The sequence below is a fragment of the Curcuma longa genome, chromosome 3 (assembly GCF_044706935.1).
Source record: "Curcuma longa cultivar G26 ecotype Majalengka, Jawa Barat chromosome 3, ITB_CL_G26_1.1, whole genome shotgun sequence".
NCBI lineage: Eukaryota > Viridiplantae > Streptophyta > Magnoliopsida > Zingiberales > Zingiberaceae > Curcuma > Curcuma longa.
In genome coordinates this window covers 13,280,088-13,293,288 of record NC_133863.1, presented here as the reverse complement: position 1 = coordinate 13,293,288, position 13,201 = coordinate 13,280,088, and the positions used below count along the sequence as shown (strand labels likewise).

At 36.7% G+C, this 13,201-nt stretch overlaps 2 protein-coding genes and 1 long non-coding RNA gene across 3 annotated transcripts; all 3 read right to left on the bottom strand.

Annotated features, from left to right (window-relative positions):
• Positions 1–13: 13 nt before the first annotated feature.
• Positions 14–2,421, bottom strand: LOC141824770 (uncharacterized). Its single transcript, XM_074712108.1, has 3 exons — positions 1,904–2,421; positions 561–882; positions 14–448 (listed from the first exon to the last, which is right to left on the bottom strand). The coding sequence occupies exons 1-3, from the start codon at positions 2,419–2,421 to the stop codon at positions 230–232; spliced, it is 1,059 nt and encodes a 352-aa protein (XP_074568209.1). The 3' UTR covers positions 14–229.
• A 1,624-nt stretch (positions 2,422–4,045) lies between these two features.
• LOC141824846 (uncharacterized) lies at positions 4,046–8,797 on the bottom strand. Its single transcript, XM_074712179.1, has 8 exons — positions 8,362–8,797; positions 8,189–8,288; positions 8,065–8,109; positions 6,739–6,931; positions 5,850–5,925; positions 5,535–5,661; positions 4,895–5,134; positions 4,046–4,279 (listed from the first exon to the last, which is right to left on the bottom strand). The coding sequence occupies exons 4-7, from the start codon at positions 6,850–6,852 to the stop codon at positions 4,954–4,956; spliced, it is 498 nt and encodes a 165-aa protein (XP_074568280.1). The 5' UTR covers positions 6,853–6,931; positions 8,065–8,109; positions 8,189–8,288; positions 8,362–8,797; the 3' UTR covers positions 4,046–4,279; positions 4,895–4,953.
• Positions 8,798–12,410: 3,613 nt separating this feature from the next.
• LOC141823208 (uncharacterized) lies at positions 12,411–12,840 on the bottom strand. The gene is made up of 3 exons (XR_012601388.1): positions 12,759–12,840; positions 12,595–12,680; positions 12,411–12,487 (listed from the first exon to the last, which is right to left on the bottom strand). It is a non-coding gene; the product is annotated as an uncharacterized LOC141823208 (long non-coding RNA).
• Positions 12,841–13,201: the final 361 nt, after the last annotated feature.

Sequence of the window (13,201 nt, the reverse complement as noted above, 5' to 3'; positions counted from 1 at the left end):
TTGATTCAACTTAACTAGATTACAACCCTACACACAAGGACAGAGATATACCACAGACATATTATGGCCTCGAGAACACAAGGCAACCCACAAGGAATCAGGTAAACAAAACCCTGGATTTCGGCTGACGCTGTCAAATTTTCAAGATGGACGATAAACCACTTTCCTAACTTCTTCATTAAAAGAAAAAAAAAGAAGAAGAAGATAAACACCATAAGTATGGTATGTACTAGGAGAACACACTGGTCCAGAGGTTGCACAAGATAATAAGAACAAGTGCCATTAACAACTGATCACTTAATGAAATAGTCCTTGTTCCATCGTCTGGCGCGTGAGACAAAACTAGTGGAGAGCACGCGTATTCAAGCGAGAATGAAGCACAGGGATCGTCTGCTGGCTGAAAAAGTGCTTCTGCTGAGGCACTCTTAAACTCTCCATTGTAAAATTCCTGAATCACAGAATTAAGTTACTTCAACAAACAATTATATGGCCTACTTTGGTTAGTTTTTCACAGCACAACGAGCAACAATCATGGTTTTCCTACCGATGCAAGGAATTACCTGAAGTGTTTTACTGATCGTAACTAGAATGCCACCCGCTGGTAACATGATAATGGCAGAGCCTTCTGGATGACGGATGCAGAATTCATGGCTATCCCCACAAATGTGGAGATTCAAAGCATGACAATGATGTGAACTGGTGTGGGCTGACTCCCTTGTGTTATTTCTCCCGTAAGGGGATTTTTTCTTTCTCAGATAGAGCATTGATTGAGCCTCGCGAATTCTTTTCGAAGGAGCTTGACTTGTGACATGCTCGGAAAGAATGCAGGCAATGCACTCCGCAACAGTGTCTAGCCTTGTGGCAACAGACTCCATTTTATCTCTGAAACGAGCATCTTAGTATGCCATTGCAAATTTATGTTTCAAATCAAAATAAGAAAGAATTAGATTTCTGGAATTTCTTTTGGTAGTAATAAGCTTTTCCTTGCCATGCTTGGCAGCGTCAAGTCTATACAACTTCATACAAAGTCAAAAAATCAACAAAATAAAAACAATATCTCAGAAGAAAGTTAACAGAAATTGAGTGCATGTGGATCGCATTCTTATGTTTGAACTATCACGTAGTTGATTATTCAATTGTATTGGCAGAAAAAGAAAAATCCAGTTCAAACCTATTCTTTTTTAGCAGCACCGTGTTTTCTTTGCCAAACCTCAAGCAATGTAATCTATACCAGGAATTCGTTTAAACAATACACATTGCCAACAACAAAGAAACTGTTGTAGAACAATCCAATGAAATATGGGCAATTTACAAAACTTCACCAAAGTTTTCCAACCGAAGTTTAAAGAGCCATCTGGCATGCTTAGATATGCATGAAAGAAATAATAAGAAGGAATTACGGCTGCAATGTGCCTATTAAGACTATAATCAGAATTTGGGAACAAATCATAGTGAAGCAAACTTGATTTTTAGCAACTTGTCATGTGAAGCATGCTTAGTTATTGGAAGTGGAAGTGAAGATGAAGCCAGTAAATAAGCCAAGATCTCTATTGGTTGATGCATTGTCAAACAGTCATCGCATCTTTCTAGCATTCTTCTGTAAAGCCGATCAACTACAATTCAAATCTCGTCAGTAAGAACTTTTGATTTCTGACATGAATCAACAAACAACTAGCGATTTTTTCCCCGTTTGATTTTTTGGGGGGATTGAACAACACAAGGAACCGTAACTTGGTGAAGGGATTACAATTAGTAAGTCTGCAAATCATGATGGAACTCAGATTTTAGGAGGCTATTGAATTATTAGGCCAACACCACCGATCCAAGTTGATAATCTCAAAAAGGGAAGAAAAGGAGCATTTAAAGATAGGAGGAAGACAAAATGTCTCTGATTGGAACATACCTAAGGGCCCAATACGATTCAGGCCAGGTCCGTTGCAGATGCCGCTCCATCTCCGGGCTCCGCATTCGGTACCAAATGAACTCATCCATGATACCATCCCTCCGCCCGAACCACTTCTTGTGAAGATCCGGCCTCGAAGTCTCGCCATCCTGCGTCTCGAATACCCCCTTGCCCACCTCGATCGCGGTCTTCACATCCTCGCCCAATGCCTCGCCTCCGACCACGCACACCGCCCCGATCTCCGCGGCCTCGTCGAGCACTCGTCGGACCGCGCATTCATCTCCGGACACTAGCGCGCCTAGATCGACCTCCGCCGGAACCTTGAGCGGCGACTTCGATGGGAAGTGGGACAGCGGGAGGGAAAGATCGGGGACGCGAAGCGAGACGTCGAGGAAGTCTGAGAGCACGCGATCGTCGGCGGCGGCCGACCGCAGCCCCTTGCCGGTTGCGATCGGGGACGGAGGCGGCGCGCGGAATCTCTGGTGATTGCGCGCGGCCGTCGCCGAGGCCGTCGCCATCACAACCACCGAACTCGAATCCAAAAGAAGCCAAAGCGAGAGGGCGAACAAGTTTGAATTGCTCGATCACAAATTGCAGCTTTCTAATTTTTTCGATGGACTGGAATGCGACAGCAGCTGACGTGTGATGCCTATTTATAAACTCCAAAAGACGTCCCATATCTTTTGTTTTCAAAATGCACCCTATAGTTTCACTATTATTGTACTACAGTCCATACATTCATGAATAAAAAATATATAACCCTCGAAACATAATTGAGTTAGTTACTACGGAACAGAATTGTTGAAGTGGACAAGGGTCGAGATCCTTGAGGTAATGTCCTTCTCCGTCGTGATCAATTATAACTTCTCAATTTACCTCATTAATATTGTGGTGAAACTGACCGTTCATTATATATTGTGGTGAAACTGACCGCCGACGGTCCTTCCTCGGCCGGTCTCCGACCGAGATTTAACCGAAAACCAACTACAATTCGATCGAAATCGTGACTGACAGTGGCTTAATCGATCACCTCCAGAGACTTAATCAATCATCTGATCGATTAAGCTTCCATTAAATGGAGGCTTAATCGATTAAGCCTCCATTAAATGGAGGCTCTGATCGATTAAGCCTCCATTAAATGGAGGCCTAATCGATCATTTGATCGATTAAGCCACTGGCGGTCCTTCCTCGACTGGTCTCCGATTGTGATTTGGTCCAAAACCGATCGCGATTCAGCCGGAATCGCGACTGACAATGGCCGCACGCGATTCCGGCCAAATTGCGCCGGATTCCGACCACAATCCGACCGGAAACCAGCATCGATCGACGCGCTGACGAGTGGCGCGTTGATCGGGCCTGGTCCGACGGCCGGCGGTGGCCGGACGGTGGCTCAATGGCGGCCGGAAGCGGCGGAGGTCAGAGAAGAAATACAGTGCAGTGGACGGTCGAATTTCGCGTGATCGATGTGAATGGACGGTGGAGATGATCAGTTCTCAATGGATAAAATGATACCAATATTGAATATTTCGATACTACTTACAAAAATATTTAAAAAATTACTGAAAATTAAAAATTGTATAACTGAAACAGCTAAGGTATCTCATCAGTTCATGATGCATTACATTATATTAGAAATAAAAATTATATAAAAATAAAAGGGTACAACTAATTATTAAAATCTTCAAAAAGCCCCTTTTATTTTTCAAAAATAAAAAGATATTCATCATATTTATTTTTTTAATAAAAATATCTATATTCTAATATTATTATAATAATCACATAGTAATATATATATATATAATTAACTTAATATTACTCAAACTTAATTAATATCTTAAAATTTTCATAAAATTATTTAGGAGTTATTTATTATCTGTTGCTTACAAAAACTACTACAATTGTAATAACCATTGAATAGCTACATCATATCATTAATGAAGAATCTATTATAACAGTCATTTAAAAATTACTATAATAATTTTAATTAAGTGTAAATATTTTTTGATAAAGTTGATAAATTTTCTTTATAAAAGCTCTATACGTATATATTTTTTAACAAATTAATTCAATTTATTTTAAGATATTGCAGTAACTATAATCAATTTTGGAGAAATACGCAACAAACATCATTTTAGCATCAGTTCATTAGAAATATGCAAGTATCATTAATTTTTGTCCACAATAAAATTGTCAGAAATTAAAAAATGCATAATTGAAAAAAGGCCAGACACCTTAGCTAAGGAATCAGTTCATCAAGAAGACTACACTTTTTTTTTTTTTTTAATTAAGACTCCATTTTTTGTTCTTCACCACCGCAATTCGGCAAATTCCCAGCTCGGCCCCTAATAACGCAAGAAATTCCCGAACCAGGCCTCCCTATAACCAAACAACTTGATAAATAATGTTTAAAATCAAAATTCTGCACTTAAATATGATGGGGAAAATTATTTTTAAAATGTAAAAAATAACAAATTTCTCATTCAATTAAACTGTTCCAATAAATAATATTTAGTATAAAATTATATTAAAACACCGATTTCAAGGCTGATCACGGATCAATTACCATCAGGATGATTTCTCTTCTAATTTTTCTTAAGTTAGTCAAAACCACATGAGCCAAATCCCAAAGGAATAAATGAATCAATAAATCCAACTTATGTTGCAATTTGTTTTATATATACATGTAAATTATTTTCTAAAAATAAGATGTCATATTAATCATAGAAATGTGCAGTGCGAAACTTAGGAAGTAAAAGATCCTTCAAATCTAGTTCATCTATTTCTAGCTAGAATTGCTGTTGGTAATGGAAGGTCAATATGATGCATATGAATTGTAGATGATTTGTATTTTTGACTGATTCAGAATGAAAAGTCATAGATCCATAGGATGACTATTTCAGTTCTTCAATGTCATTTTTTGAAGAATTATTTCAAGAGAAATGAGGTTGAATCAAATAAAAAAAACATTAGTTAGGATCAATAATGGCGTACCAAAATTCATTGAAGCATAAACAGTTGTCTGATGGATAATGGAAGAAAGAGCCTCGTTGCTATTCAGAATCATCTTCTGAACCAGAACAGGAAGCCAAGTGCATTGCATTTCTTCTATTCGGGTTAGCCTCAAGTGGTGGTAGGCAATCATCATCTTCACCGGAATCAATTTCTTCCTCGCATTCTGATCTGGGCTCTTGGGGTGGCTCTTTCATCATTGTAGCATGGAAAGCAGCAGGCCTGCAAGCATGGCAGACACAAGTAAAGAATGCATCATATACACAAATAAATAATCTCTAGCCAATGTACTCAGATTTCAGCAAACCATGTTGTTTTTTACGTAGCTGAACAATAAGTTTACACCTGGTTCATGCTTCTGTTAGTAACATTTTTGAGTTTGCTTTTTCAATTATATAATCCAACTGATGAGTTAGTTAGTTTACACCCTATCCCCATCGTTGGTTGCAAACTATGATCAGAATTCTATAAGTGGAGTATAGTTAGTTCCTAGGTTGAAGGTCATGCTGACCCAACTGATGAGTTTTGTGCTTAAAACATTTTTGCATTATTTTTAAAAAAATAAAGAATGAAACTATCTGAATCAGATTAAGTTAACTTGCTAAATTTCTGCACAACTCACCAATCTGAAGATTTTCTAAGTGCTCGAACTTGATCGTGGAAGAGCACCTGAGAAACGATACATGCTATCTTGCTACCTGACTCGAGAGCTTTCTCCCTTCCACCTTCATCAACCACAACAAAGCTTCCTGAACAATTGAACTAATCAAATTTCAGTTGGATAATCCAGTTTCGTTATAGAAAGAAAATGTCAGTTGGAGAAATGGAAGAAAAAACCAAAGTATTAGTATATTCAAGTTTTGGAAAAAAATACTGATAAAGATAAAATGACTAAAAGAAATTATGGTACATGTTCCTGTGATTGAGAACTACATGCCTCTTTTAATCCAAAAGCTCTTGCGGAATTTGGCAGGAACTAGAGCTAGAGACTTAATAGATTTAGCGTCCATGACCTAGTAAAAAAGAAATAAAAAAGGTGTTACTGAATATGAAGGAACAATGAGTTAATTATGTTGGGTAACAGAAGCTCAAGTTCAATAATCAATTTGACAAAACCAAGTTCAATAAAATTCTATTCTGTCTAGCCAGCAAAATTCAAAGTAGTGTAAGTAACCTCATGCACTAGCTCGGTTTTACTTATACAGATGCAATTTAGACAACTTATTTTGACCACAACTAGTATTGTACTACTTTTTGAAACCACAGCACACGACATCAAAGCAATCCATTGAGCTAATATTTACTGTGTATCTCAACAGTATAAAAACTAATTGTTTATCATTCATAAGAGATGCAAATAAAAGTTGATTTACAGAGGATCATATTGGCAAATACATATTCATCATCGTCCAGCAGTTTTTGTCCCAACTATTAGGGGTTGGCTAATATGAATTTTATCATTCTATTGAGCACTATGCGTGGCAATATCACTACTAATATTGAAATTATTTAAATCATATTTTATGCCATTGACTAATATTCTTTAGTCTCCTTCTATTCTTACACTTTCACTCACATACACTCGACTCTTGCGAACTATATAATTAACCAGTCATTCAATTTATTTTATCTCAATTCATAATCTATCTAGCATACACTTAATTGCTCTAGAATATTAACTTTTTCATTATCTCATTTCCATAACTCCATGCTTCTATCTCAATATTCTTGTCTTTACTATATTAACCTTTTATGCATGTTTCTAAGAGTCCAAACTTGTGCATGTTCGAGTAATGATCGGTATTATCCCATTATGGTCAACTAACCTCAATTACATTTGAGCCACGAAGGGATACAACTTGCATCACACTCTGGCTTTCATGGAGAGAAAGGTTGTCCTCTTTCAACGCTCTCTTGAAATTTTTTCTACCCGAGCTCATAGTGTCAGTGAACTTTCAGCAACTGTAAGCCGAGAAAGATTGCAGAAATTAATCCGATCACTCCCTCGAGCAAGCCACACTGCACAATGAAATTTGAAGAATCAATTAAAAGATCTGAGAAAAAAAAGAGAGAAATTGAAACCATGGAAAGGTCAAACAAGACTTAGATCAAATAATTCAACAATCAAGTATTTCACAAAAAAAACAGAGAATTGGAAAGACTGATATGGCATCACTGGGAATAACCTGATCTATATAAACATGCAAGTTGGGCCTCATAAATTAACATGAAGTCAATAAAGAGAATATTCCAAAACCTACAAACTTGTTTTATTTTTCTAATACTGGGCAGAAGCCTGTTACCCAGAAGCTTGAGCATATCATCCTCATAGCCATGTGTTCCGACCTTATTAATCTGAAAATATTTGTAACGTCTAATTATCCATAATCTTGACGCTGTTAGATCATAACTAAGCATACTTGCATCATCATCTGTTTGAGAGGATGTTAAAGGAAATAGATTACAAAGTAAATTTCCTATCTAATTTGCTATGACTCCTAAAAGATAGTACCTGACTAGTACTTAATCTTCTTTTTGTTTAATGCATGGCTCTACCATTTTCACTATGCTATGACCGCTATACAATAGGGCTAATATACCATTGTCAATCAATGGGCGGATCCAGAAATAATATTTAGCGGGGGCTAATAAATTTTTTTTTTACAATATAATAATCATTCCAAAATACTCTAAAATCATAAAACTATATCATTCTACTACAGTATAGAGGAATCAATATTTTTTTTAAACGTAAATGTATAAATGTGCGGAAGGAAAAAATCCTCATCCGAAAATCCAGAAATGCATCACTCAAAATGCAGATCACTCAATCAAAATGCAGATCACTCAAAATACATCACTCAAAGAGTCAAAGTATTTTTCAAATTGAAATTCTGATAATTGGATCAATGAAGAAGACCTTAGGAGATACAGAGCATCCCGTTAGGCAGTAAATCACTTTTGAGGTCGGGATATTCCAATGCATCAATCGGTATTAAATTAAATCCCTCCTTATCAAGCTCTAACAACCCTGATCAATTTCTGATCAATGCATCAAACTTCCTAACTAAAACCAATTTACATTCAAGGTTTATCTCTATTAATCAACTAGAAGCAACTAGATTTTACCTCAGAATGGATTCACAGCTTACCTCAGATTGAAGCCCAATCTAGCCCTAGATTCCTCTTCCTCTCTTCTTCATCATGCCACAGACACACAACAACGCATAAGGATCCAACCCTTTCAAAAATCCAACCAACTCAATAAGAACTTACCAGATTTGAAGCCCTAGCCTTCCTTGCCCTAAAATCCAGCCTTTTCCTCCTTCTCCTTGCGGCAGAACCACACCAATTCCGTTCAAATCACAGCAACCAGCTGTGAAGGGAAAATTAATCAAAATCCTAGAAAATTGAAAGCTATCCAACCCTAAATCAACCAAAACCCTTACCTATCTTCCTCTTTGATCTACTGCTGCCAATCCGCCTCCAACCGACAGCACCCCACCTTACCAACGAGTTCCTTGGACGCAATCAAAGGCGAAGTGGAAGGAGTAACGGAAGAGGAGATGCTGCGGAGTAAAACTTCGTCGACGAAGTGGGGAGAAGGAGGTGCGACGCGGCGGCGTGTGTAGCGGAGGAAGAAGGCTCCAAATCGCCCTTGCTGACCACCGGCGGGGCAAGCTCGACGGCGCCGGCGTCGGACGGAGGAGGAACCGCGAGGAAGGGAGGAGCAGCGGTGTCGGCGGCCCGCGGCGATGCGTCGGGCGAAGATGAGGAGGAAACAGAGGAGTGTCGGGAAAGCAGAGGATTTGCGCGGTTGAGGAATAGGTTTCGGCGCTGTAGCTTGGGTTTCTTAACGGGTTGTAGATTTAGGATCCATCAACCATTAACCCATTAATCCAATTCAACCATCCTATAACCTTATATTCTTACACTGGCGATCCATTTACTCTAAAAAAAACCTGGATCCGCCCTGTCAATCATCAATCATCATATCCTTTACTCTAAAAAAACCTGCATAATCCATTTATTTTGCCAGCACCTCCTCTTCTTTCATTCAAAAGGAGCAGAATGTTTTTTCTTCCTCACGCAGTTCCATGGGTAAAGCCAAATCATGCTTAAGTTATCCTCAATTCTCCTAACAAGTCGGAGACACTTTACTCCGCAAGAAAGCTTGTTGCGTGTCAAAAATATGAACATTCCTCTGCTTAATTTTCGTTTTCCATCAGCCTTATCTCAGATCGAAACCCATTAATCAAGGATCGGAAGACGCAAAAAGAACGAGTACCTTTCTGGATCGTCGCTTAAGGAAAGCACGCGCCTCAGATTCGCGTAGATCTGCTCCAGCCGACCGCCGATCGTCGTCCAAGCAGCGAGAAGTCGAGCGAAGGATCTGAAGCTGTGAGCGGGGTGGGGCGTGGGGAACACAGGAGGCGGAAGACGGCGCTGTGCAGTTTGCAGTTCTGTGGAACGGGTTATCGGATTAAATAGAAGTTGGGAGTTGATGAGTAACGTATCCACACCAATCAAATTTATTATAAAAAATTATAATTTAACCATCTTATATATAAAAATTATACATAAATTAAATCGATCATACATATTTATTAAAATTAATTAATCAATTTTTTTCTATCAATCAAACCAACTAATTCTTAATATTAAACTTGAGCTCACCAAATTTAATTAATTTTTTAAAAAAATATTAAAATTTTTTAATAAAAATTTAAAAATCTTAATATTTTTAATTATTTAATAAAAATTAATTTTTTTATTCAACTAAAATAACCGATATCTTTTTAAAAAATAAATTTCTAAATAAATCAAATTGATTTTTTTCAAATTAATTTGAACTGAAATTTTACTCAATCCCAATTCCAAATCATTAGAAAATTATAACACTTATCATAAAAAAAATGCACCCTTAAATGCTCAAGAAACCTCTAATTGACTAAATCAACTTGCTAATCCAATACAATAATTGAATAGTTGTCTTTGAGGATCCTATCGTTTCTACGAGCTTAACTTACCTCAATTAATTAGCAATTAAAACTAAGAAAAATGATACACTAAATGAAAACACAACATGAAAATGCAACATGACACACTACACGGATGTGGAATCCACTGCATGGATGTGGGACCCATATCTATAGTGTTATATTGCATTTTCATGTTGTGTTTTCATGTAACGGCACTTAAAAAAAAAAGCAAAACCTCAATCAAAGGTTGTCTTAAAAGCATTGGAGATACAAGAAACATTAAGAATAGCTCATTGAATCGAGCTTAAGCAAGTTATTGGTGACCACTTAGTGTGGCTTCAATACCCGTTTAAGTCTTGTGGTGATTTTCAGTTGATTTTTCTTATTGGAAAAAAAAAATCTAGCAACCTTTCAAAAGTTCAATAATTAACAGGTTGTCAAAAAAAAAAAGAAGAAGAAGCCTAGTTGATTCATACCGACCATTTTGAAGGGAAGGGAAAGGAATAAACAAAAGAACTGGAGAGCCTCTATGTCAAATCCTACAAAAATGCTCCATTCAGATTTGCTTCACAGCAACATGGATTGTGGATTCTCAATGTAGCCTTTGAAAGCTCGCAACCACTCTGCACCCACAGCACCTGTCATGGACGAATATGAATATTGAGAATTTGCAGTCAAATTCAGCAATGTTTCATTTAAATAAATGGATGTAAGATGGTAGCACAAACCATCGATCACTTGGTGATCGCAGCTCTATGTGACAGACATGAAGGTACCAAATTCAAATGGGTCGGTACTACCACCAGGCGGCACTCGCCTCTCAGTTGCTCCAGTCCATCGAGAACAATTTCAGAATCAAATTGATTATTAATATATAAATTGCTGAGAAATATATATTTATTGGAAGTCCATATTGTACCAGATCCAACAGCCAAAATGGTCAATTGAGAAGGATTAATGATGGCACCAAACGGTTCAATGCCGAAAGGACCTCCCAGAATTGAAACGGTAAAGATACCTCCCTGCAGAATCATCTTGTTCATTGAGTTATAAGAAAGAACAATATTATATCTAAAATCACGACAGCTAGCAACATCTCTGCATGCCTCAATCTTCTGGTTTCAAGTTGTTTTCTTTTGCCTTCTGAGCCAAAACTTTCTCCTCTGTAATTGTTGCTAGTCCTTTCATCAAGAACAATTTCTTGGCAATTAACACCATGACAACGGAAACAAATAACCGGTAATCTGTTTGAACTATTAACATTGTGATACCTGGCTACCTGCATCAAGAACAAGCAGCAAGATAAATACAAAATATTTACTGTCATATGAAGTCATTCATATCCAGGAGTTATCACACTGAGGAACTTAACGAAGAGCCAAAGCAGTTGCCTGTGAAATAGATCCAATCAGATTCTATGTTGTCATTCAAAATCAAAATTGCAAAGCATATATAGGTTATTCTATAAAAACATGAAAGAAAAATTTAAAATCCAGCCTGACCTAAGGAAACCGGCATACTGGACCTAGCAATCCATTATTATCTTGGATATCTGTCCTCAAATTGGGTCCATTATTATCTTAGATATTTGTCCTCAAATTAGGTCATGGTTTGAATCAAAATTATCCCACAACAAAAATTGTTTTTATTCTAGCAAGAGTTTTCCCTAAATTCAATACAACCTAACCCTTTACATTCAACACTATGATAAACAACATCCATGTCTCACAAGTGAACTTGGTTGTGCAGAGTAATGAAAAATCTAAAATACGTATTTACTAAATTAGATTGATATGTGAGACTATTTGATAAGTCAATGTTAAGATTATTTGATAAAACAACGGCGAGAGGATAAAGTATTTTAATGAGTTGGCGCATCAACTTTCATATATTGTTTTAAACAAAGATATGGATGACAATAATACTCCATTTATACTTAGGTTCGAGAACAAGCACCAAAAGAGTAATTAGATCTACTACATGTTAGATAAGCAATATTCCCTTGCTTTGCCTTTTTCTAGCATTAACCATGAAAAGCCAATACAGGATGTCAAAAGTCATGTGGTAAGTTTATGGCAACCAAGAATGATAGAAATAGGTCTGGTATAACAAGGCATGACAATACTGTTCTACGGGAAGGTGTATCAAGAATCAAGATGGTAGTCTATAGAGCAAAGTATCAATAAACCAAATGTCGCTAAATGTAACAGGAAAGATCCAAAATTCCTATGCGAAAGCGCTTTGATGAGATATATTTTCAGATAACAATATATCATATGAGTGTAAAATTAAACCCAGAAGCCAGATAATCAAGAATGCAATAATAAATTAAACTCAAAGCAATATCAACTATCAAGCAATGAGAAATTAATCATTATAAATGAGTTAGCAAATGTATATTTTCCAGAAAGGTACAGGGCAAAAAATTCTAAGAAGTCACCATAGAGCAACACTTAATGGCTAATAACATATAAATAATTCAAATAACAATATCCAACATAAATTTTAAATAGAAACCTTTATGACAAGGTCATTGATTGATAGTCTTTTACCACCAGAAACCTCTTGGAGAGAATTAAGTTCTTTCCGCAATCTGAAGAAACAATGAATAGCTCATTATTATCTTGATATGTGCTCTGAACTTGAACAGATTACACTACTGCACTCTGTACATCAGTGTATTAGCAGGCAGATGCTCACTCTATAAGTTTGTCAACACAGGTGTCTACTGTTAAATAATAATGAGGAATAGTTTGTTTGGAGAGAAGCAAGCGAGAAGCGGTAACCTGCAAAATTATATTGTTGTAATAAAAATATGATTGCAACCCAATTGGGTGAAAAGATCATAAGACAGGCTATGTTACTTTTCTTATCTGTGAATTTGGAATGTCCACATAACCTAATGATTGAGCACCTATGGGTTCCTTTGCCTTCACAGGTGCAAGGACACCCATTGTTCGAGAAGCTACATCCAATCAAATGTAGATATTTTTATTCCATTTCCAAAGAAATAGGAAAAAAATTAAAAACATATTGACAAGTTCATCGATAATCAAAATTCCAAATAATATCACTAATTAAGTTAATATCGGTTAACATGATCAACAAAGATAAGGGTTGAATTAAAGTCAAGATCAAGCTTAGATCAATAACACACGATTAAGATTAAAGTTAGGTTTGAGTGAACAAATGACTAAGTTATTGACAAGTTCATCACTTGGTGGATTAGGTATGATTGCCTATACCAGAATAGACTCAAGAGTTAGTTTGAAATTTGATTCTATGATTCTTTTATTTTGAAGAATAT